Source organism: Clavelina lepadiformis, chromosome 3 (genome assembly GCF_947623445.1).
Source record: "Clavelina lepadiformis chromosome 3, kaClaLepa1.1, whole genome shotgun sequence".
NCBI lineage: Eukaryota > Metazoa > Chordata > Ascidiacea > Aplousobranchia > Clavelinidae > Clavelina > Clavelina lepadiformis.
In genome coordinates this window covers 1,600,764-1,627,931 of record NC_135242.1, presented here as the reverse complement: position 1 = coordinate 1,627,931, position 27,168 = coordinate 1,600,764, and the positions used below count along the sequence as shown (strand labels likewise).

The window sequence follows — 27,168 nt, the reverse complement described above, 5'->3', positions numbered from 1 at the left end:
AAACTAGAGATATTTGTCATGATTAATACAAAGTTTAGGACAAGCATGTCACAACTTTAACACAACTGGGTATCAAGCAAGGCTCGTGGTAATCCTCTGAGTTTCAACTGCTCTGCTATTTAGCTGGCACTACATAGCATAGCTATCGCATGCATGTCAATTTAACCTCGTAACATCAACAGAAAACTAAAAGTACATTTTGAAGTAATTTGCAAAAAATAAAATATGACATTAATCAACATATAGCCTGTATAGATGTACGCATTGCCAAGAAGAAAATAAATTGACTTTACATGATCAATAATTTTGTAATCTCAGCAGGAACGAATAAGAAAATCTATTACTTTTGTATGGGTTTTTGATCATGATCATGATCACGACCAAAGCTGTCACAACAAAATTGGCAACAGTGTTGTTTTTCACTTGTGTAGCAAAGTTAATATTAATATTAAACATTTTCCAAAGTTCTGTTAATTTCATCTGTGTGTAGCAGCTTGTGTCTATTAAGATTGAATTTTTTCGCAAACTGTTTGCCGCAGAATTCACAAGTGCGTGAATCTTCTATAGATCTAGGCTTTTCGCCTGTATGGATCAGCTTGTGTCTATCAAGATTAAACTTCTTTGCAAACTGCATACCACAAATTTCAACAAGTGTATTGACATTTTATAGGGTCAGTTACATCTGGGTGAAGACAACGCTTATGCCTTTTAAGACTGAATCTTTTTCCAAATTGCTTACCGCAGATTTCGCAGGTATACTGGCCTCTAGTGGTTTTAGATGACAGATGTAATGGTTTTTGTAAACATGCCTTGTTCATGCAGCCAACCTTAGTCACGGTTTCACGGCAACATATCCCAGTTAAACCTTTTTGATTAATGGGCCCTTGAAAATGTTCTAAACCACTACTTGCACAAGGTTCTTTGCTTGTTGCGTTTTCAAAACTTTTCGATTCCTGATCTGACAAAAACCCATCGTTCACAGAATAATCGTCAATTCCAGAAGCATTACTTGAAACATCCGATACACCACTACGACTCAGAGAGGTGTAGAAGTTGTTTTCAAAGTTTTCAGACAAATTCTCACCTACATGTTTAGGAAATGTTTCAGATTTTTTAAAGTAAAACTGTTGCAAACCTTCTTGTTCTTCATCTAACAAAAATTCCTCTTTAATCTTTTCAAAATGAGCAAAAATTGATGAGTTTTTACTGTAAGCTTCTTGATCACAAACATCAGATTGTATAGATGGTGAACCTGATGCTTGCTCAATGCTCATATGATAACGTGTTTCTCACAACTTTAGCTATATCAGTTTCTTCCAGAAAATGCTTTAAAATCAATTCTTCAATTCTTTTTTTCAATTTTGCAAATTCTTTCTCCACATTCATCTTCACTGATTTTATTTCTTGCAAGAACAAGTGTCGGATTGTCGTTGTTGCACCATTTCCATCAACCTGATTCTGGATCAGGTCAGTTTCCAGTCTTTCTGTGTTTATATAAACTCAACATAAATATTTTCAATTGAAGCTGAAATAAACACAACAGCAAAACTGAATGAATAAGACAACAATAACACACACAGGGACATAATAATACAAAACATGACAAATGTAAACTCTAGGCTATTATAAAAGCTCCACTAGACTATTATATAAATTGACTATTATATAAAAAATAAATTGATGTGAAGACTGCAGCTATTTGTACTGTAATAATTAAATTAATAGACTTTTTAGCAAAAAGTAGTAATTACACACAAATGTGATAAAAATGCAATCAAACTTGCATTAACCTTGGGTCTTTAAAACATGAATGAACAAATGAATGTAACTTTTGATTAAAATTTATAGAAAAAGAATCAAAAAATGAATGCGGTTTTAACAAAAAAATAACGTGATTTGGTACCTTAACCCGTGTTTGTTTTATCAAAGTATGTGATGATTTAACAATTCAGCAACAAGTCACAATAGCAATGGTAAGACAGTGCCAGTTGATGTTGTGAATGACATTGGCTGATTGACATTGATAAATTAAATATTTATAAACCACATGAAAAACACAAAAACCATCCAAAACGCAGTTAAAACATTTACAAATGTAGAGTGATCTTATAAAGAAAGTTTTTTTGGGGGAATTTGCACTGTGCATTTGTTCTAAATTTATAAGGTAGGGTGGGTATGTGTAAAATGACTACAAATGGATTCATTTGAATGCAAGTGATGCAATGTTACAACTAGTCTAGCCAAGCAACCACTGAAGACAATTACACTGTGCTGCGTTAATTTTTAGGTTACTAAAGTATTGACGGTTCTTAGTGTACTTTTTGATGCTGAATCCAAAACTGTTATCCGTTTTCTTCAATCAGGTCTAGTTTTTTGGCAAATTGCATTTGAAATTTTTGACAACTTCAGCTTTCAGCGTTTGCGATTGAGATTTGTGGTGTCATAAAAATGATTTAGCTTTTGAATTAAGTTTTGATGAAACTTAAGTGACATCACAATGAGAAGAACATAACGAATGCACCTGGTGCTTGAAAAGTTAAACATCTGAACTTGTTTTTACAGGCTAGCTTAGTGTGCAGTTTAGATGATTTGTTTTTACAGTACAATGAGAAAGTGCAAAAATGATCCAGACAGGTTCTGTTACATATGTGGCAAGGTCACCCTGCGCAGTCGCCAAGCAAAAATTACGCAGTTTGTTAAGAAAGCATATTATGCGTATTTTGGAGTAAAACTAGGCGATCAGGACAAGGCATTTGCTCCGCACATATGTTGTAGAGCATGCGTTGAAAACTTGAGATTATGGAGCCTAAAGAAAATAAAGAGCCTTCCTTTTGGTATTCCTATGGTATGGAGAGAAGGAAAAGACCATGTCACTGATTGTTATTTTTGCATGACCAACTTACAAGGTATGCTGATACTTGCACTGTATGGAGGCATTTTCATTAATTGCTTGATTTAAGAGTAACAGTGTTCTTTTTCATTTTAGGAATAAACCGGAAGAACAAACAACATGTGAAGTACCCTGATGTTCCTTCAGCCATGAAACCAGTACCACATGGCCCTGGTATTCCTGTTCCAGAACCACCTGGAGAAATAAGTGAAATGGAGTGTTCTTCATCTGCAGAGAGCAAAGCAAGTGAACAAGACACATGGGATGCAAAGCAAAGTACAAGCCAACCAAAGCCTCTTACACAGCTTGAGCTGAATGACCTAACACGAGATTTAAATCTCACCAAAGAATCCGCTCAGCTCCTAGGATCACGACTACGTGAGAACAACTTGCTAGCTCCATGCACCACATATGCTCACTGAATGCTATGAAAACATGAAATTCCTTTTGAAATCTCTTCAGTATAGCCAACACAAATGGAAAATATGTGGTGACTTAAAAATGATTTCAATACTTCTTGGGTTACAGGCCGGTTACACTAAACATCCATGTTTTTTGTGTCTGTGGGACTCGACGGCTGATGATTGCCACTACACACAAATTAGCTGGCCACCCAGAACAAGTTTTACACCTGGTTTTAAAAATGTCAAATTTGCTTACTTAGTTGATCCACAAAATATTCTTTTGCCACCTCTCCACATTAAACTTGGTCTCATGAAAAACTATACCAAAGCACTTGATAAAGATGGCCCAACCTTCAAGTTCTTACAAATGAAATTTCCCCGTATCTCTGAAGCGAAGCTACGAGCAGGAGTCTTTGATGGGCCACAGATCCGTGAGCTGATGAAAGACGAAGGTTTTACTGCACACATGAGTGCAGTAGAAAAAAGAGCATGGACAGGATTTCGAGCAGTAATTTCAAACTTCCTTGAAAAGCATAGAAGCCCTGATTATGAAGCACAGGTTAAAGAGCTGCTTGAAAGTTTTCAATCCCTTGGAGCCCGGATGTCTGTGAAAATGCACTTTCTGAGTTCGCATTTAGATTACTTTCCTGACAACTGTGGTGACTACAGCGAAGAACAGGGAGAGAGATTCCACCAAGACCTTCGCCATATGGAAGAAAGGTACCAAGGATACTGGGACGTAAACATGCTTGCAGATTACTGTTGGTGCTTAAAAAGAAATCTTCCCAATACCACACATAGAAGAAAATCTTTGAAGCGACACTTTTTGTCAGCATAAATCATTTGTATTTATATTGTTATTGCATTTAACGTCGTAATATCATCATGTGCGGCACAACCCTTTCTGTGTTAAGCTATTTTGAACACTTCGTTTTTATTTCACACATTGATGTTGGCAAGTATTTCACATTTAAAACACATTTGTGATGTTAAGTGTTTACGTGTCTATAGTATAACATATTAACTTCTACTTTTAGGTTGAGCGCCGTTGAACAAAATTATGTGTTAGGAAGCTTTCTTGGTTAGTTGTAAGTACCTTTATTTCAACTGTGTCATTATATTTTTTTAGTATTTAAAATGGCTGTCATTGCAAAAACCTTACATTCAAATAAAAATACCATCTTGCGAAAATTGACAACATGCATGACCAATTAAGCTACCCTAGAAATTAGTTTCTTTGTGCACAATAATGACCAAAGCTAGCATAATTAAATATGTGATAGAAAAAAAACTTGACCTGATTGAAAAAAACTGGTTGCATTTTTGAGTTCAGCGCAAAAAATCGATTCAGAAACAGTTAAAACATGTTTGACCTATGAAAAAAAATTTTCAAACGCAGCACAGTGTTATCCTTGCTTATAAAAATTTTTACAAGGACATTGATCAGAAAGTTGAGGACCAGATCCTGTATTTTGAACTTTATAGTTTTTGTTAATAGTTCATCAACAAAAACATCATAATATACAAAATGGGGACACCAATTCTAAGCTTATAAATACCCAACAAACGAATATATGAAAACACTCGAACCGAATTTTCACAATTTTTTAATGAAGTAGTTTTCCTTCACAATTAAATTGAGACACATCTTTTAACTTAATCACAATTGAAAAACTGAAAATTTTAAAATAATAAAATGTTTTTTGCCAAAAACAACCAATACAGTGCAATTATATATTTCACAAAATATAGGAAGTTACCGATAAAACATGTAAAAATAGAAAGTTGCAGATAAAACATCTGAAAGTGGACAAATAAAGGACAAACAAATGGATGCAGCATTTGGATGAATGGTTGGTAAATGTTTTTCGATGCTAAATTTTCTCCGAAGACTACTTCAAACTATTTAGATTTCCTCTATAGGAGGTTTAATGCAACCGTCATTAAACATTGTCAATATCGTTTTCAAGTGTGAATAGTTTCATGAGTCCGCAAATTTTTCTTTTAAAAATGTTTCTTGTAAATCTTGTAAATGTTTTTTAAGGCTAAGTTTTTGTCCCAACACCTTTACAAAATATTTAAATTTGCCCCAATCTGAGTTTTAATATGTGTTAATAATTATTGATTCAACGTAAACGATTTGTGACAAAACAAAGAAAACATTGTAAAAGTCTCTTTTTAACGTGAATAGTTCCATGAATTTTCAAATTGGTCTTTTGCGAAAAGAAATTTTGACACACTTGGCAATAATAAGGTCAATCTCCATTGTGGATTCTCATATGAGCTTTCAAAGTGTTGCTTTGGGTAAATGACTTGTGACAAACCTGGCATTGATAAGGTCGCTCACCTGTGTGAGTTCTCTTATGATTTTTTAAAATGCTGCTACTGGAAAACGACTTGTGGCACACCTCGCATTGATAAGGTTGCTCTCCAGTGTGGATTCTCATATGATATTTTAAACAGCTGCCAACAAAAAATGACTTCTGGCACACATCACATTTATAAGGTCGCTCACCAGTGTGAGTTCTCATATGAGCTTGCAAACTTCCATTCTGAATAAATGACTTGACACAAATTTGGCATTGATAAGGTCTCTCTCCAGTGTGAGTTCTTATATGAACTTTCAAACTGTTGCTTTCGGAAAATGACTTGCGGCACATATCGCATTGATAAGGTTGCTCTCCAGTGTGAGTTCTCATATGACTTTTCAAACTGCCATATTGGGTAAATGACTTGTGGCACACATCGCATTGATAAGGTCGCTCACCTGTGTGAGTTCTTAAATGAACTTTCAAGTTTGTTTTGCATTTAAAGATTTATCACAAAAATTGCAAGAAAAATGCTTTTCTTTGTTATTTCCAACAGGCAACTGAGCATCATCTTTGCAAGCATTGATTCTTTCATTTGCAGTAGATTTATTGAGAAACATCTGCATAGAATCGCTGCATTCTTCATCTGAATTTCTCGCAACACAGCTTTGTTGGTTAACAATTTTGATTGTGGAATTTACTGCTATATTTGATTGAGGAACAAATTTATTTGATATTGATAAACTTGGGTCATCCATCTCAGTCTGTGAAACTGCATATTTATGCAACGACAAAGGTTCCTCTTCAATAACATCAAATTGAGGATAAAATGATGCCTTTTCAGAATGATCTTCTCCAATACAGGTTTGGGGGTCAATAGTTTTAACTGCGGCATTTACTTCAATCTCCGATTGATGAGAAAACTTATTTGACATGGACATACTTGGGTCATTCGTTTCAGAAACCTTCCAATGCTGCAAAAGCAAAGGTTCTTCTTTGATAGCTTCAACAAGAGGAAAAACTGATGCATTCTCGGAACGAACTTCTTCAATACAAATGCCGATATCAGATGCTACATCTAATGGTTGTGACGTTTTTTTAATCGGTATTGCTCTGTTTATGACTTCAGCATTCTTTGTTTCTGCCAGAATCTTTGAAACTATATCTTCCATGTTTACTTTCAATTGTGCAAATTCTATCTGCATATCTTGTCACATTGCTTTGAATTCTTGTGAAATTAGATCACTGATTGCTCTCACAAAAAAATCAACATGAATATTATCTGGATGACACTCCATGGTTTGATTGTGACACAATAAAACTATTATAAAACTATACAAATAATGGCTGAAAATGTGAAAGGTAAAAAGTTTTAATAAAAATAACATATTAATTTGAATAATAAGATGTCAAAACCAAAAAAAATGAATTGAAAAAAGTAAAAATACTTGCAGTGTATGATGTGTTTTAAGAGGAACACAAATAACAGGAAATAACCATTTGAATCCCTACACATGATGACAGTAAACTATTTCAAAGTCATTTTTTCAAATGTATTTTATTCCAGGGCTTCCCAAACTTTTTTGCTCGCGACCCCTTTAAAACTTCTGAAGTTTTCCGCGACCCTTCAGGTTTAAATTGATTAAATTAGCAATGCGAAACATACATTAGTCATTAGTGACATTTACTGAGATGCAAAGAGTAGACTGAATTCAAGCAACCAGTACTCAAAGTCTACTTACTACTTTACACATATATAGGCTACTGGAAACAAAAAAGCACACACATTTATTCAGTGTGATTGGTGCGACTGCTTTCTGCTACAAAGCCTTGGCTGAATATCTGTTAATGCTGGTCTCAAGGCAGTTTTAATTTTGATTAGGCTGGAACGGTATTTTGTTTCGATTGTATTTTGTACTTCGTGTAAAATTGGTATACGCTCTGCGACCCCTGAAGTTCGTTACACGACCCTTTGCGGGGTCGCGACCCCCAGTTTGGGAAGCCCTGTTTTAGTCAATTACAAAAAAAAGTTTTTGCTTAACTCATGACAGCAATTGTTTCTTAATTAAATAAAACACTTGACTAATGCTTTCTCCACACATAAACATTAATTGTAAAATTAACATTGGACCTATGTGCTCCAAAATATTGTGAACCAGGTCAAGTATCATAAACTTTGTAGTTTTTCTTAAAAGTTTATCAAAAAAACATCATAATATATGAAATGGGGAGTAGTTGATCAGTTGAGTGACATTTCATTTGAGTGACACATTCTTTTAACATTCATTTGACTGACAAACAATTCATGCAAAACTGAATGACAGTTCATTTGAGTGACACATTGGTGAGTACTGATCAAACTACTGTAATGGTTGAGAATTGAATGGCACATGCGATATAAATGCAACCGATAACATGGTTTCCGATGCTCTTCACACAAGTACAACAGAAACCATGTTATCACAACATCACATCAACGCACTAGAAAACATGGTTTCCGTTGCTCTGATCTCGTCTTATCTGTTGCATTTTGCACAACATCGCACCGATGTGAAACCTCATATTCTTCCAACAGCAAAGGTTCTTGTTTGATAACTTCAACAAGAGGAAAGACTGGTGCCTTCTCGGAATAAACTTCCTCAATATTAAGGTTGATATCTGATTTTACAACTGTTGTTTGTGATGTTTCTTCAACTGGCATTGCATTGTTCATGGTTTCAGTTTTCTTTGTCTCTGGAAGAAGCGTTAAAATCACATCTTCCATGCTTTCTTGCATTTTTACAAATTCCTTTCTCATATCTTGTCGCATTGATTTAAATTCTTGTGAAACCATATCACTGATTGCTTTTAACAAAAGGTCAACTTGCATACCAACTGGATGAAACTCCATTGTCTGATTGTTATTATACAAACTTATAACCTAATTGCTGAAAAAAAAAACTTAAAATGTTTGAAGATATTTTTGACAGCAGAAAACTCAAAATATGTAAGCAAAATTGTTTGAATAAAACTATTAAATCTAAAAAAAATTTCTCTAAATTTACTACGAAGTACAGAACAGCAGTGATTGTCACATACAAAAACTTGTGACACAACTGGCATTGATAAGGTCGCTCATCCAATCGTTCAAGTTTGTTTTGTGTTGGAATAATTTATCACAAAAATTGCACCAAAACTGTTTTTCTTTGTCACTTTGACCAGACACAAGCATGTACTGACTTTACTACTTTTGGCAGATTCATCAAGAAATATATCCACAGAATCCACAGAATCGCTAAACAACAAGAAATATATCCACAGAATCGCTAAATTATTTATTAGAAATATTTCAATACAGCTTTGTGGCTCAACAGCTTTAATTGCGGCATTAATCCATCTTTGAGAGAGGAGGAAATTTGTTTAATCTGGAAGGATGGCAATGTCAGTCGACGATTGTTACAACAGGGTGAAAGCAACCACAATGTCAATTTTCTTGCCTCAATTTTATCACAAACACAACTTGTATTGCATCAGGTAAACTATTCGACAAACAACTACAACAATGTTTAGGACTCTATCTTCAAACTTTACTACAAAGTGAAAAGCAGCAGTGACTGTCACATACAAAGACGAAAATGAAAAAGATTCCCTGTTGTTTTGAAAAAATAGGTTTGTAAAGACTTCTGCGCAGTTTCAAGATGCAAAACACACATAATAATACTAAATGAAATAATACACCACAAACAGTGGTACACACACACACCTGGCACACTCCATAATCTGTGCTCAAATCACTTAAAAATTATAGGGCAACACATTTAGGAAAGTTATATCCGATTTAATTGTTAAAGTATGTTTGATGTGTTGTTGAAATCACTACCAATGACCATGACCACTGATCAATGACCATTGAGTTAATTGAAAGCTTTAAGTTCACTTCAGATGGTCAAATTATAGTATTTTTACTTGTGAAAACTATTCCAACTGATTCAACAGTTTGGTTTATGATATCAATGTTTAATTTAACGCTGATTAATAACGTTTCAAATTCTCTTGCTTGGTTGAGTTTTCAACCTGGTTAAACAATCGCTTAAATCGGTTAAACAATCAAGCAAAAAGACAAACAAAATGCAACGCATATCGGTAATAGGAGTCTTGGAAACACACATACTTGTGATCTGACACTAATGCTAGTGATGTTTCTTTGGTGGGACATTGCATTGTTCATAGTTTCAGTTTCTTTTGTTTCTTCCATCTGCATATCCAATCTCATTGATTAGAATTCTTCTGGTATCAAATCACTGATTGCTTTCAATAAAACATCAACTTGCACATTGTCTGTATGACACTCCATGGTTTGATGGTGCTGTAATAGGTTTTCTTATATTCTTGCAAACCTGTGCTTTTGGGTAATGACATGTGACACGCCTGGCATTGATAAGGTTGCTCTTCAGTGTGAGTTATCAAATGAGTTTTCAAACTGCTGGTTTGGGTAAATGATTTTCACACACCTGGCATTGATAATTATGCTCTCGGATGTGGATTCTCATATGCTTTTTGAAATAAAAACTTCAGGAAAATGACTTTTCACAAACGATGTATTGGTAAGGTTATTCTACTGTGTGAGTTTTAGAGAAAAAAACAACACATTTGCCAAAAATACACACATAGGGAAAATTTATGTTTCATGAAACATACAAAGTTATTGATAAAACTTGAACAAAATAGCACAAAAAAATGGATGCAGCATCTGGAAAAATGTTTTGTAAATGTTTCACAAAGTTAATTTTTGTCCAAAAATATTTTCAAAATATTTACATTGCCCCAATATGAGTGTTAATAATTTATCGTTTCAACGCAAATGACTTTTCACAAAAAAACAAACATTGTCAAGGTCGCTTTCTAGTGTAAATAGTTTCATGATTCCGAAAATTGCTTCTTTGGAAAATTACTTTTGACACACTTGGCATTGATAAGGTCTCGCCAGAGTGTGGATTCTCATATGAGCTGTTAAATGATTATTTAGGATAAAAGACTTCTTACACACGTGGCATTGAAAAGTTGTGAGTTCTCATATGAGATTTTAAACTGCTGCTTTGGGTGAAGGACTTGTGGCACACATGGCATTGATAAGGTCGCTCTCCAGTGTGAGTTCTTCTATGAAGTTTTAAAATGCCGTTTTGAGTAAATGACTTGTGGCACACATCGCATTGAAAAGGTCGTTCTTCAGTGTGAGTTCTGATATGAGTTTTTAAACTGCTGCTTTGGGTAAATGACTTGTGGCACACATCGCATTGATAAGGTTGCTCTCCAGTGTGGATTCTCATATGAGTTTTCAAATTGCCGTTTTGAGTAAATGACTTTTCACACAGCTGGCATTGATAATTACGCTCTCTAGTATGAGTTCTCATATGAGTTTTCAGATTGTTTCTAACGCAAAATGACTTGTCGCAAACATCACATTTATAAGGTTGCTCTCCAGAGTGAGTTCTCATATGATCTTGCAATCTGCCATTATGGATAAATGACTTGTGGCACACATTGCATTGATAAGGTCGCTCTCTAGTGTGGGTTCTCATATGAGTTTTCAAATTGCCGTTTTGAGTAAATGACTTTTCACACAGCTGGCATTGATAATTACGCTCTCTAGTATGAGTTCTCATATGAGTTTTCAGATTGTTTCTAACGCAAAATGACTTGTCGCAAACATCACATTTATAAGGTTGCTCTCCAGAGTGAGTTCTCATATGATCTTGCAATCTGCCATTATGGATAAATGACTTGTGGCACACATTGCATTGATAAGGTCGCTCTCTAGTGTGGGTTCTCATATGAGTTAGCAAATTGCCATTTACAGTAAATGACTTGTGACAAACTTGGCATTGATAAGGTCGCTCTCCAGTGTGAGTTCTTACATGAACTTTCAAACTGCTGCTTTCAGAAAATGACTTGTGGCACACATCGCATTGATAAGGGCGCTCACCAGTGTGAATTCTCATATGATTTTTTAAATTGCTGCTTTGGGTGAAAGAATTGTGGCACACATCGCATTGATAAGGTCGCTCTCCTGTGTGAGTTCTTAAATGAACTTTCAAGTTTGTTTTGAATTTGAATGATCTATCACAAAATTTGCAAGAAAATGGCTTTTCTTTGTTATTTCCAACACGGAACTGAGTATCAACTTTGCAAGCATTAATTCCTTCAATTGCAGTAGATTTATTGAGTAACGTTTCCACAGAATCGCTGCATTCTTCATCTAAGTTTCTTGCAACACAGCTTTGTGGTTTAACAATTTTGACTGTGGAATTTACTCCAATATCTGATTGAGGGGGAAATTTGTTTAACATGGATATATTTGGGTTATCAATCTCAGTCTGTGAAACCTCATATTCTTCCAACAGCAAAGGTTCTTGTTTGATAACTTCAACAAGAGGAAAGACTGGTGCCTTCTCGGAATAAACTTCCTCAATATTAAGGCTGATATCTGATTTTACAATTGTTGTTTGTGATGTTTCTTCAACTGGCATTGCATTGTTCATGGTTTCAGTTTTATTTATCATGGAAATCACATCTTCCATGCTTTCTTGCATTTGTACAAATTCCTTCCTCATATCTTGTCGCATTGATTTAAATTCTTGTGAAATCATATCAGTGATTGCTTTTAACAAAACATCAACTGGCATACCAACTGGATGAAACTCCATTGTCTGATTGTTATTATACAAACTTATAACCTATTTGCTGAACAAAAAACTTAAAATGTTTGGAGATTTTCTTGATAGCGGAAAACTCATAATATGTAACCAAAATTGTTTGAATAAAATATTAAATCTAAATAAATTTTCTCTAAATTTACTACGAAGTACAGAACAGCAGTGATTGTCACATTCAAAAACAACAAAAAAATCCCTGTTGTTTTAAAATAACAGGTTCAAAATACTTGTGGATAGTTTCACCATTTAAACCACACGAAATCATTTCAAATGAAATAACACATCATAAACAGCGGTACGCACACACACCTGGCACACACCATAAACAGTGCTTAAATCATTTACAGTGGCATAAACAGTGGCACACACACACAACTAGCACGCACACACTATAAATAGTGCTCAAATCATTTAAAAATGTTAAAGCAACACATTTTGAAAAGTTATATCCGAATTAATTGTTAAGTCCGTTTGATGTGATGTTGAAAATCACTGATCAATGACCATTGAAACGTTTTACAATCATTTCAGATCGTCATATCATGGTATTTGTACCAGCGAAAACTATTCAAACCGTTTCAACAGTTTTGTTTATGACATCATTGTTTAATTCAATAAAGAATAATAACGTTACGAATTGCCTTGCTTGGTTGAGTTTTTAACTTGGTTAAACAATCGTTTTAATGTAAACAATGCCTCAGTGAGACGAGATAAAATTTCCGTTTGGTTACAGTTTGGTTACGAGCAGTTTGGTTACGTGGATGATTTTCTTTATTTATCTATTACGTCGCTATGGATTTTGACATTACCTTATGGACACTTGAGTATTTATTTCGAAAATATTTTTGCCTACATTTTAAATCTGACAAAGCAAGCTAAAGCTTACAAAAACTCCTGTTTAAATGAATGAAACTTACTTAATTTTCATGCATGATGTATTGATACATTTTAATGATATCACAAAGATCTTCAGAAAGAGAACAACAAAAAAAAGTAATGTCACAATTTTGAATTAACAATTATCAACAACAATTAAAACAATTATTAACAACAATTAAAAGACCAAGCGATGCAACTGGCTACTTATTCATTTCTTACATCTTTTTAACTCTTTCGTTGACCACATGTACAAGTGAACATTCTTTTTCTACATTACGCAGACTAAAACATATTTGCGCAGTACGAGTGGTGAACCTGAATGAACAAACCTGTTTTGTTAAACATCTACAAAAATCGTGTACTTTGTCCAGAAGAGATTATTAACAGGTTAATCGCCGAACAGGCGTTTGAGCATGAATTTGTAACAATTTAACCTGGAATATTTGAATTTGTAAGTTTTATCATATGTGCATGCTGCTCTATAGTTTTCTCTTCAAAGGCTCGTTTTTTATTGAAACTGTATTTATCTGTCATTACTAGGGCAAGTTTTTGTTGCACTAAAAATGTGAGAAAGTTGCACTTAATTTTAACAAAAGTTGCAGTAAAAAGTTGCATTTATGCACAAAATTTTTAAAAGCATTAGGGTATGAGATATTCGAAAGGATCCGTTGTATAACCCAACAATTTAAGATTTGCAGGGTGTCTGCTTGTTCCTTTTCTTTCTTCGCTATACAATCGATCATGCATACATTTTTATATTCTTTAGGATTGAAACCTACATGACAGGATTTTGCTGTCAGCTCCTGTAGAGTTGTCAAATTTGGTACTTTCCCATTTCAAACACGGCCTGGCGAGACCGTCGAAAATAACATTTTTTGCCGGTACGCAGCAAGAAAATAACGCAATGCGGAAATAATTTTCCGCAAAAACCCACCCCTCCCCTCCCCCCTAAACAAGTCAAATACCTTTCCCAAACCCCCTAGGTCTGCAACTAACTAAGCAAACTCAACCAAAATTGCCCTCGAAAGACTAGACACAACTTGTTTCCGTTTGTGCGGGCTTGGCCAAAAACCAAGTCATACCTCCAATTCTAATTTAGTTCGAGCACTGTCGTGCTTGGCTGGGGTTTTTAAACTTCTAGCTTGCAAGCCAACTGTTGCGTCATAGATAAAATTGAGATGCAGCTCATCCAACACATATCTCTTTGTTATGCAAAGCAAAGAGAATAGAAATATAGTAGAAAAAGTTTTATAGCTTGTTTTTTAAATCACTCCTTTACATTTTGCGCAATATGTAATAAAAGTTGCAGTAAAAAGTTGCATGAAAAATAGAAATAAGCTGCAATATAAAATTCCTACAAACAGCTTAAAACATCATACTACATATATAAATTCTGAGTATTTAGGAAGCTGTAAAAAAAAGTTGCAAAAGTTGCAAAAAATTGCCCTAGTCATTACATGATTTTATGCAAATCCTCGAAAGAAAATGTTTTTGTGCAACACTGCTGATATAGTTTTTAGTCAAATATTACAGACAAGTCCAATTAAAATAACCTATTATCAAAAAATGTGTTTACAATAACCTACAAATCCTACCTAACAATTGTCACATTTTGTTAGAAACATTTTGGCATGCTTACTGACCCATTGATATGAAGCGCTGAACTATAGACAGTTAAATACAGAATGGTCATGATCATTGCAAGCTCCTTGTTCTTCACTTAGGAGCTGTGGATAGGTTGATTTAACGCAAACTCAGACACGATTCACATTTTCATTTTTCCACAGCAAATGCAGTTGATTGAGATGGGTGCATTCACTGCATTGTTCACCAAGTCAGACACAGCGATTTCATTGAACAGCCGATTATGGCAAACATTATCTCTATTTTCAAACAAAACACTCAATATATCCAATTCATTTCTGCATCCACCTGTACATACAAAAAAACAAGGGTTAACTTGAATTATGATCATTTACAAATTTTGTGCATGGAATTTAAAAAACATAACAACACATCACATAAAAAGAAAAACCCATAACGGCACGTTAATTGCCGCAAGGTCAAAACACAACTTGGCTTAGAAAAAACAGCGATAAAACATCAAAATTATCAAATTTAGAAATCATGCATTGGACACTTTGCAATTAATCCAAATTTGTAATCAGGAAAAGCCTTTATCTAATCCCAAGACAAAAAGTATAAGAGATAAATGTAAGTCAGAAGTAAGAATGAGATCACAGCAGCAATAACAAATACATACACTCATGTCTGGCAGCGCACACACGCCAGGTGTTGGTATTACTGTACCACGTTTAAATCCTAAATGAAAATTTAAAAAATCCATGAAGCAATATTTAAAAACAAAGACGTTATTACAAAAGCTATATATACAAGATATAATTTAGCCGCCGCCCCTAGCAACAGTTAATTAGAACAGAAATGACAATTAAATATTATTACAGTAACAGTGCAATTTAAAATATTTGAAGATTTTCTTCAGAGAGGAAAACTGATAATATTAGGAGTGGGCTATACTGGGGTGATTTTGACTTTTTTCAAGTAACACAACATAACTGGAGTTTAAAAGGTGCCTATGGACATACCTAGGAACGTGCAAAAAATTTTTTTTGATTTTGTTCAAATTCCGGATGGAGCCCGGACTTTATATGAAAAATTCAAGATGGCCGCCATACAAATTGACGAATCTGCAATAAATTTACTTCCAGTCAAGCTTTTGAGCTGATTTTGGTGTCAAAAGAAGCAGAAAATTGAGCCTGTTACTTTAAAACAGCAACAAAAAGCCCAGCATGCTTGAAAGTTCCCTAAAACATTGAAACTATTATATTTTGGTCATTATTTTTCATAATTTTTTCATTTTTGTTGGTGCAATTTGAGATTACTGGTCGCATCCAAGAATAATGATGACAATTTCAACACTATATACAAATAACTTGTTACCGGTATATGAAATTCACATAAAAATGTCATGAAATACACTAGAGATTTGAGAAACATTTATACACTTTAGTAACGACACAATGGTCGTCACACCTTGGAACACCCATTCAGTCTCTACTGTGACAGGGACGATTTGAACAGGAATAACATCCTGAATGTCATCTCTTTTTGGTCTCCTCCACATGGTATTGTTGTTATCGTTAACCCGCTGGTAGTGGTCACATTGTACAGTGCCATCATTGTTTAAATGGCAGACCCTTGCCAAAAACCACTGACGTTGATTGTTTTCTCCGTCCCACAGCCACATTCGTTCCTATAGGGTATTCTTTATGGAGTTCAGGAATTGCTGCTGCAATACACATTTTCACTGGTTGATCTGTGTCAACAGAGGAAGCTGCAGCAGTAGAGGTTAAGATGGCATATACCTCATCTTCTGTTGGGAAGATGGTCCCAACATCCTCATCCTCAGTTCCAAGAATCACAGCTAGGTTCACCAGCATGGTATCTACATTCAAGCTGTTTACTTAGTAGAGGCTAGGATTTGCCTGGCTGTCGTGTGGATGAATCATCCGTTGGTACTGGATCTCCATGCGGACGATTTTTTTCAGCGTTGATTATGATGCTGTTGGCAGAACTCGGAGCTCTTCTACTTTTGTAATTGGGCCCCCATGTCCCTTACATTGATCCACCAGGTGGTTGAGGAAATCTCCCTCCTGCTTTTTTTAATGCGTTCCTTCAGTTTAGTTTTCATCGATTCTTTTTGTGTCTCTGTCCATGCAATCTCCATTTCATCTAACTTCTTCATCACTTTTACAGGATGCTAGCTCACTGTCAATTGGTGCATCATTAGCAAACATTAGGTCATCTTTTATTCGTTTCGCTTTAAAGTATCTATTTAAATGTCCTACGGACAGTCCTGTAAGATTTCCGAATCGGGCTAAGTATCTTTCTGCAAGCAAGTTCTCTGTGGGGAGGTTTACCCTCATTTCTTCAGTTAGTGTATGGATCCTTGTACTCCTCTCACTATTCTCTGTCTCGTCTTCCCAGTACTCTCTTCCACATCGCATCTTGAGGCCAGCTTGGCCATAGCAGTAACTAAGTAATGGTCAAGGTCTGTTGTGGGGCTGTGTGATTCAGCATTCACATGCTTCCAGGGAACATGGAACTCAGACAGGGTTTCCAGATTAGCCCTCTCAAGATCTTTGTATAGTTTAGGAAGGATCCGGACGAGGTCGGATTGCTGGCAACACTCTACCATGTTGAGGTAAGGCATTGTCACCTTGTGACAGAAGTGAGACAATGCTTTTAGTGATGCCACAATGAACTCATTCTCCAGGTAAAGGGAACAGGCTCTGACAAGGAGGTTATTCTTGCTAGTTCTGGATAACATCTTCTTGAAATGGAGAACACAGTCAACCAACGCATCAGCAGTGTGATCCAATCTTGTGAATCTGCGGTCTTTATAGAGCGAGAAGGATTTGTGAGTACCACTCTCCTCCAACACCAGGCTAAACTCGTCTGCCATGGAAGTAGTCGTGCCATCACCACCCCTAACCACAAGCTTCACTAGAGCCGGGACTACAATTGAGGCGATAATTGACTTGCCTACACGAAGGTATGACTTCAGTCTCGGCTCTCGTTTCTCTAACATCTGGCATAAACCGATCTGGTCTTCTGCTGATTTTAGGACATGTAGGCATGACTCATCCAATTTCTCACACACATGTGACTCGCACAGTATGTGTTTAGGAACATGTGTTGCTAACTCAACTTTCTGCTTCTTTTGACACCAAAATCAGGCCAAAAGCTTGACAGGAAGCAGATTTATTGCAGATTTGTCAATTTGTATGGCGGCCATCTTGAATTTTTCACATAAAGTCCGGGCTCCATCCGGAATTTGCACGAAATCAAAAATTTTTTTTTAAACATTCCTAGGTATGTCTATAGGCACCTTTTAAACTCCAGTTCTGTTGTTTTTGAAAAATCACCCCAGTATAGCCCACTCCTAATAATATGTAACCAAAACTGTTGAAATAAAAATAGTAAATCTAAATAATATTCTCTACAGTTACTACAAAGTAAAGAACAGCAGTGACTGTCACATACAAAAAACAAAAGATTCCCTGTTGTTTTGAAAGAATGTTTATAAAGACTTCTGCATAGTTTCAACATGTAAAACACACAAAATCATCTTAAATGACATTACACACCAGTTTGACCTAAACTAACCCAAATTTGGCAAACCATAAACAGTGCTAAAATCACTTAAAAATATTAGAGCAACACATTTACGAAAGTTATATCCGAATTAATTGTTAAGTCGGTTTGATGCGATGATGAAAATCACTGATCAATGACCATTGATTTGATTGAAACGTTTTAGGTTCACTTCAGATCGTCATATCATAGTATTTGTACTAATGAAAACTGTTCGAACCGTTTCAACAATTTCGTTTATGATATCATTGTTTAATTTAATGAGGATTAATAAAGTTTTGAATTGCCTCGCTTGGTTGAGTTTTCAACCTGGTTAAACATTTGTTTTAATGTAAACAATGCTTCAGCAAGACGCGATAAAATTTCCTCACAAACAATGCTTCTAGATATTACTTTATCATATTGCTAAAGATTTCAAGGGAAAAGACAAACAAAATGCAACGCATAACGGTAATGGTAGTCTTGGGAAAACACATACTTGTGATCTGACACTAATGGTTGTGATGTTTCTTAGATGGGACATCGCAATGTTCATGGCTTCAGTTTTCTTTGTTTCTTCCATCTGCATATCCAATCGCATTGATTTGAATTCTTGTGATATCATATCAATGATAGCTTTGAATAAAACATCAGCTTGCATATTATCTGTATGACACTCCATGGTTTGATGGTGTTATAATAAGAAGTTGCATGATCTTGCAAATTGGTGCTTCTGGATAATGACATGTGACATGCCTGGCATTGATAAGGTTGCTCTTCAATATGAGTTATCATATGAGTTTTCAAATTGAAGCTTTGAGTAAATGAGTTTTCACACACCTGGCATTGATAATTATGCACTCCGATGTGGATTCTCACATGATTTTTGAAATAATTACTATGGGAAAATTAGTAAGTGTTAATAGTTACCATTTCAATGTAAATGATTTTTGACCAAAAAAAACACAAACATTGTCAAGGTCGCTCTCCAGTGTGAATGGCTTTGTGAATATTTTCATGAGTTCTCAAATTGCTCTTTTGGGAAAAAAAATGTTCATACACCTGGCAGTGATTGTCAAGGTCAGTCACCAATGTGGATTCTCACATGACGTTTTAAATTGCGGTCATCGGTGAAAGACTTGTGACACACATGGCATTGATAAGGTCACTCTCCATTGTGGATTCTCATATGATGTTTTAAACTGCGGCTTTGGGTAAATGACTTGTGGCACACCTGGCATTGATAAGGTCGTTCACCAGTGTGGATTCTCATATGATTTTTTAAACTGTGGTTTTGGTTAAATGACTTGTGGCACACCTGGCATTGATAAGGTCGCTCACCTGTGTGAGTTCTGACATGATCTTTCAAACTGCTGCTATGGGAAAATGACTTGTGGCACTCATCGCATTGATAAGGTTGTTCTCCAGTGTGGGTTCTCATATGACTTTTCAAATTGCTGCTACTGGAAAATGACTTGTTGCACACCTGGCATTGATGAGGTCGCTCTCCAGTGTGAGTTCTCATATGATTGTTTAAACTGCTTTTAATGGAAAACGACTTGTCGCACACATCACATTTAAAAGGTCGCTCTCCAGTGTGAGTTCTCATATGAGCTTGCAAAGTTCCATTCTGGCTAAATAACTTGTGGCATACATCACATTGATAAGGTCGCTCACCTGTGTGAGTTCTTTGATGAACATTCAAGTTTCTTTTGTATTTAAATGATCTATCACAAAATTTGCAAGAAAAATGTTTTTCTTTGTTATTTCCAACAGGCAACTGAGCATCAACTTTGCAAGCATTAGTTCTTTCACTTGCATTAGATTTATTGACAAACATTTCCACAGAATTGCTGCTTTCTTCATCTGAGTTTCTTGCAACACAGCTTTTTGGTCTAACAATTTTGACTGTGGCGTTCACTCCAATATCTGATTGAGGAAGAAATTTGTTTAACATGGATATATTTGGGTCATCCATCTCAGTGTGTGAAACCTCATGTTCTTCCAACAACAAAGGTTCTTCTTTGATAGCATCAAATTGAGGATAAATTGATGCCTTTTCAAAATGATCTTCTTCAATACAGGTTTGGGGTTCAGCAGTTTTAACTACGGCATTTACTTCAACCTCCGATTGATGAGAAAACTTATTTGACATGGACATAGTTGGATCATCCTTTTCAGAAACCTCCCGATGCTGCAACAACAAAGGTTCTTCTTTGACAGCTTCAACAAGAGGAAAAACTGATGCATTCTGAGAATAAACTCCTTTAATACAAACGCCCGTGTCAGTTTCTACATCTAATGCTTGTGACGTTTTATTAATCGGTATTGGATTGTTTATGATTTCAGCTTTCTTTGTTTTTGCCAGAATCTTTGAAACCATATCTTCCATATTTTGTTGCACTTTTGCAAATTCTATCTTCATATCTTGTCGCATTGATTTGAATTCTTGTGATATCAAATCACTGATTTCTTTTAAAAAGTAATCAATATGTGAATTATCTGGATGACACTCCATCGTTTGAATGTGATACAATAAAAAATTATAAAACTATACAAACAATCGGCTGAAAACGGGAAAAATAAAAAGTTTTAATAAAAAGCAACAAATTAATTTGAATAATAATATGTCAATGCCAAAAATTTGAATTGAAATGTGAGAAGTAAATTGTAATAAATATGCTTGCTGTGCCAGTTGACAAAAATTATGATGCGTTTAAAGAGGAACACAAAAAAACAGGAAATCAAATTTGTACTAGTGAAAACTATTGCTGGTTTAGGTAAATGACATTTCACACAGCTAGCATTGAAAAACTTCCTGAAAAAACAACCTATTTTCCAAAACACATAGTGCAATTTTATGTTTCATGAAACATGTAAAAGTTATTGATAAAACATGTAAAAGTGGACAAAAATTAACACAAAAAAATGAATGCAGCATTGGCATGAATGGTTTGTAAATGTTTAATTTTAATTAAATAATTTTAAGGCCAAGCTTTTGTTCAATCCCCTTTTCAAAATATTTACATTGCCCCAATGTGAGTTTTAATTCAACCTCATATTCTTCAAACAGCAAAGGTTCTTCTTTGATAGCTTCAACAAGATGAGATGGGTGCATGGTGCACAAAATCAGACACAGCGATTTCATTGAACAGCCGATTATGGCAAACATTGTCTCTATTTTCAAACAAAACACTCAATAAATCTAATTCATTTCTGCATCCACCTGCACATACAAAAAGACAAGGGTTAACTTGAATTATGATCATTTACAAATTTTGTGCATGGAATTTAAAAAACATAACAACACATCACATATAAAGAAAAACCCATAACGGCATGTTGATTGCCGCAAGGTCAAAACACAACTTGGCTTAGAAAAAACAGCGATAAAACATCAAAATTATCAAATTTAGAAATCATGCATTGGACACTTTGCAACTAATCGGAATTCGAATTTGTAATCAGTAAAACCTTTGTCTAATCCCAAGACAAAAAATATAAGAGATAAATGTAAGTCAGAAGTAAGAATGAGATCACAGCAGTAATAACAAATACATACACTCATGTCTGGCAGCGCACACACGCCAGGTGCTGATATTACTGTACCACGTTTAAATCCTAAATGAAAATTAAAAACATCCATAAAGCAATCTTTAAAAACAAAGATATTATTGCAAAAGTTACTTCCTGAAAATTTTAAAACTTTTTGCAGTTTTTTTCCTGCCGCTAGCAACAGTTAACTAGAACAGAAATGACAAATAACTAGTATTACAGCCATCCAACATTAAAATGAGGAAGCATTAGTGTTAACTTCCAAGCATAGGCACAGACTTTTGTCGCCGGGGGTTTGGCGAGGTATGACATCATCAAGTTAGTGACTTCATTGCGATAACTTACCTTGTTCTTGCCACATCTTGTTTATATTCTATGTTTATACTTTATAACCTAGGTCAAACATGGGTATCTATGCCATTTCTTGCTGAGGATACTATTGCCTGGTTGGCCATAACGTACAACATCTTAAATTTACAAAGTGATTTCAGGGTCCTCATAAAGTCATACACGCCAGCTCTTACAAGTTGAACATTCTCACAACAGCACCAATGCTTCATTTTACACCATTTTACTTCAGCACCATTGCGACCATCTTGTAAGAACAGAATGGTACAGAAAAGTTAAGAAGAAAAAGTGAAATTGCTCACTTAAGTCAACGAAGAAAAATATGAAGACGCTTCCTTGACAGTTCGGCAATTAGCTGCGTTGATGGGGATATCAAAACGTACTTTGCAAGATTGGAAGAAAAATGATGCAAATCTGCGTGAACAACGTGAAGAGACTATGCTTCGTGGACGAGGTTTAAATTAAAGAGGAAGCGGTTCAGAATGTGCGTTTTATGCGTACTCATTTACTCATACTCTTGTGGGTTTTATGCAATCAGTACCAATTACTGCATTATAGTGCAGGTGCAATGTAATGATTAATGCAACGCCCCGCGCAGTCATCAATCAACGCCCCTTGTAGCTTCGTCGCATATCTCGTAATCACGCTATTTATGTTCTCAGTTCAGTCCCTCAGTTCTTTTCAGTTGCATGATTACGATTCACCATTTTAAGATTACCAGTTTTCCTTTTATGCTTTTGTTTAACTTTACCTTTTTGTGTTGCAGCTTAGTTTAGTTTTTTGTCTCTTAAAGCTGTGCAATTAGAATACAATTATTTACAACTGTCTGTTCAGTTCATGCAATTCATTTATTACGCAACAGTACCGTAATTTAAATGCGTTGTTTGCCTTTAAAAATGACCATGAAATGAACAATCGATTTTCTACTTAATTCGGCCAAAAGTGAGCGGAACCAAAGAGTCCGAATTAAGCGGAGTCGACTGTAGTTGCTTTGGGTAAATGATTTGTGGCACACATGGCATGGACAAGGTCGCTCTCTAGTATGGATTATCATATGAGATTTTAAACTGCTGCTTTGGGTAAATGACTTGTGGCACACATCGCATTGATAAGGTCGCTCTCCAGTGTAAATTATCATATCAGTTTTCAAACTGCTGCTAACGAAAATTACTTATGGCAAACAACACATTGATAAAATCACTCTCGTGTGCAGATTTTCATATGACGCTGCAAACTGCCATTTACAGTATATGACTTTTGACAAAGTTGGCATTGATAACGTCGCTCTCCAGTGTGAGTTCTCATATGAGTTTTGAAATTGCTGCTAACGGAAAATGACATATCACACACCTCGCATTGATAAGGTCGCTCTCCAGTGTGAGCTTGCATATGAATTTTCAAATGGCTGCTATCGGAAAATGACTTGTTGCACACATTGCATTGATAAGGTCGCTCTCCAGTGTGGATTCTCATATGACGCTGCAAACTGCCATTTGCAGTAAATGACTTTTGACAAAGCTGGCATTGATAAGGTCGCTCTCCAGTGTGAGTTCTCATATGACTTGTCAATTTGCTGCTAACGGAGAATGACATTTCACACACCTGGCATTGATAAGGTCGCTCTCCAGTGTGAGTTCTCATATGAATTCTCAAATAGCTGCTATCGGAAAATGACTTGTCGCACACATCGCATCGATAAGGTCGCTCTCCAGTGTGAATTCTCATATGACTTTGTAAATTGCCATTTACAGTAAATGACTTTTGACAAAGTTGGCATTGATAAGGTCGCTCTCCAGTGTGAGCTCTCATATGAGTTTTCAAATTGCTACTATCGGAAAATGATTTATGGCACACATCGCATTGATAAGGTCGCTCTCCAGTGTGGATTCTCATATGACGCTGCAAACTACCATTTCGGATAAATGACGTTTGACAAACTTGGCATTGATGAGGTCGCTCACCTGTGTGAGTTTTTATATGAACTTTCAAGTTTTTTTTGTATTTCAGTGATTTTTCACAAAAATTGCAAGAAAAATGCTTTTCTTTGTTATTTTCAACAGGAAACTGAGCATCAACTTTGAAAGCATTGATTCTTTCAATTGCAGTAGGTTTATTGAGAATCATCTCCACAGAATCGCTGCTTTCTTCATCTGAGTTTCTTGCAACACAGCTTCGTGGTTTAACAATTTCGACTGTGGCATTTACTCCAATATCTGATTGAGGAGGAATTTTATTTAACATGGATATATTTGGGTTATCAGACTCAGTCTGTGAAACCTCATATTCTTCCAACAGCAAAGGTTCCTCTTTGATAACTTCAACAAGAGGAAAGACTGGTGCCTTCTCGGAATAAACTTTCTTAATATTACGGCTGATATCTGACTTTACAACTTTTATTTGTGATGATTCTTCAACTGGCATTGCATTATTCATGGTTTCAGTTTTTTTTATCTCTGCAAGATGAGTTGAAACCACATCTTCCATGCTTTCTTGCATTTTTACAAATTCTTTTCTCATATCTTGTCGCATTGATTTAAATTCTTGTGAAATCATATCACTGATTGCTTTTAACAAATCATCAACTTGCATACCAACTGGATGACAATCCATTGCCTGATTATCATATAACTTTATAGCCTATTTGCTGAAAAGAACTTAAAATATTTTCTTGATAGAGGAAAACTGATAATGTGTAACTAAAACTGTTGGAATAAAAAATATAACATATAAATACGACATCCTTACTACAAGGTAAAGAACAGCAGCGACCCTCACATACAAAAAGGAAAATCAAAAAGATTCCCCGTTGTTTTGAAAGGATTTTTATAAAGACTTGTGCGTAATTTCAACATGTTAAACACACAAAATCATTTTAAATGACATTAAACACCAGTTTGACCTAAACTAACCCAAAATTGGCCCACACCACACATTACTCAAATCACGTACAAATCTTAGAGCAACACATTTCGAAAAGTTATATCCGAATTAATTGTTAACGTCTGTTTGATGTGATGTTGAAAATCACTTATCAATGAACATTGATTTGATTGAAACGTTTTAGCTTCACTTCAGATCATCATATCATAGTATTTGTACAAGTAAAAACTATTCCAACCGCCGTTTCAACAATTTTGTTTATGATATCATTGTTTAATGTAATGATGATTAATAACTTTTCGAATTTTCTTGCTTGGTTGAGTTTTCAACCTGGTTAAACATTTGTTTTAATTTAAATAATACTTCAGCAAGATGCGATGAAATTTCCTCACACACAATACTTCTAGACATTACTTTGTCATATTGCTACAAAATTCAAGGGAAAAAAAACAGAAAAAATGCATCGCATAACGGTAATGGGAATCTTGGCATTACGGTCTTATAAAATAAAAAATCAGGGAAAAATTTTTTTCCTGATTTTTATCTATTTTGATTATAAACATCGATATCGGTTTCAAACACTAGAAGAATAAATTGGAGCAAAAGTTTGCATCTCCTTTGTTTGTAGACACCAATTACCTCTAGTGTGCAATGTCGTTTCGCAAAACAAATCTTGGGTGTGCACTTGCCATACTCTGCAGTCTGGGTCAGTGCCACTGCATAGTGTGCAAATTGCTGTAAAAGCAGAATTTTGCAACTAATTTTCAATATTTTTATTTATCGTCCTTTAATTATATGTTCTTTGATTATAGTGACATAGGTTCGAGACATAGGTTTATTCTGGTGTGCAATACCATTTCAGAAAAACATCTGCAATCTGGGCCAGTGGCACTGCGTAGGCCTAGTTTGCAAATTGTTGAAAAAGAAGAACTTAGCAACTAAATTTTAATATTTTTATTTATCGTGTAGAGGAACTTACTAGCGTTTCTGGCATCAGCAAATTAGTAACCACCAAGTATTTAACGCGTATTACATCTAAAATGCCCACTCTGACAGTAATTAAACATGGCTCTGTTTTTGCTTCAGCTGAGACCTGAGAAAGCTAAACAAGCGAACAGTAGGGGAATACACAGGGGATTACCCCTTTGCGTAACAATATTTCAACAAAAACAGAGATTCTTCCATTGCAGCGTAAGATATTCTTTAAGTTCAGCGATGGATACTTTATGGTGTTTTGGCATGATAGTCTTTATTCTCGGACTGGGAAAAGTATTTACACGACTTAAACGCAGAGATGATTCCTTATCGCTCGAGCACCGAGCCGAGTATTTTTAAATATTAAACTTGTGCGAAAAATATACCTACATATCATTCAAATGGGTGATTTTGAAAGCTTTTATTCCTGCTATCTACCAAGTTGCCTGCATAAGCTTGTAATGAAATGGTTTTTTATTGTACCTTAACCTGTAAAGTTAACCCATTTCAATACATGACTACAATGTTTGTCAGTTGAATTGTTTATTGCGATCGATGGTATATGAGTCCCAAAAGGTTGTTGTATGCTTTTCTTAATCTTGGACTTAATTGTTCACCTTATTGTTCGCTAATTGTCTTGAAGATGGTGACAAATTTGTCTATTTTGAAACTGAAGTTCTTCAAGTTGTCACGCACTGCCATAAGCACAGAAAGTTTGCGAGTCGGCTCATAAATGTGGACTTTTGCTGCGGACTAATGTCGAAATTTTTGTCACTCTTTTAGTTTAATCATTAAGCACACAAAAACAAGAACAGATAATTAATAAACAGTATAAAGTAAATGGAAACGCACAATTAATAAAATGCAAATGAAAAGCACGGCAGGCTAAGCCTCCATTTACTATAATGAAATCTTAATTTCTTCTTTATTTTACTAAACATATCTCTGAGGCTACTTCAAGTACACAGCAATCCAGTTACATACATTTCTCAGAGCAAAACCGAAAATGAGTTTTGAATAAACATGTGTATTACCGTTTCAACATTAGTTTTACAAAAAGCGCATAGCTCAGAATCTAA

General features: G+C 35.2%; 2 protein-coding genes and 1 pseudogene across 2 annotated transcripts; 1 reads left to right on the top strand and 2 right to left on the bottom strand.

Annotated features, from left to right (window-relative positions):
- Nucleotides 1–2,283: 2,283 nt before the first annotated feature.
- Nucleotides 2,284–4,485, top strand: LOC143449230 (uncharacterized). Its single transcript, XM_076949342.1, has 2 exons — nt 2,284–2,906; nt 2,987–4,485. The coding sequence occupies exons 1-2, from the start codon at nt 2,585–2,587 to the stop codon at nt 3,310–3,312; spliced, it is 648 nt and encodes a 215-aa protein (XP_076805457.1). The 5' UTR covers nt 2,284–2,584; the 3' UTR covers nt 3,313–4,485.
- A 4,368-nt stretch (nt 4,486–8,853) lies between these two features.
- LOC143449184 (uncharacterized) lies at nt 8,854–12,309 on the bottom strand. The gene has a single exon (XM_076949281.1). It carries the CDS (start codon nt 12,284–12,286, stop codon nt 10,622–10,624), a length of 1,665 nt encoding a protein of 554 aa, XP_076805396.1. The 5' UTR covers nt 12,287–12,309; the 3' UTR covers nt 8,854–10,621.
- A 2,797-nt stretch (nt 12,310–15,106) lies between these two features.
- On the bottom strand, nt 15,107–24,944 carry LOC143448470 (uncharacterized; annotated as a pseudogene).
- Nucleotides 24,945–27,168: the final 2,224 nt, after the last annotated feature.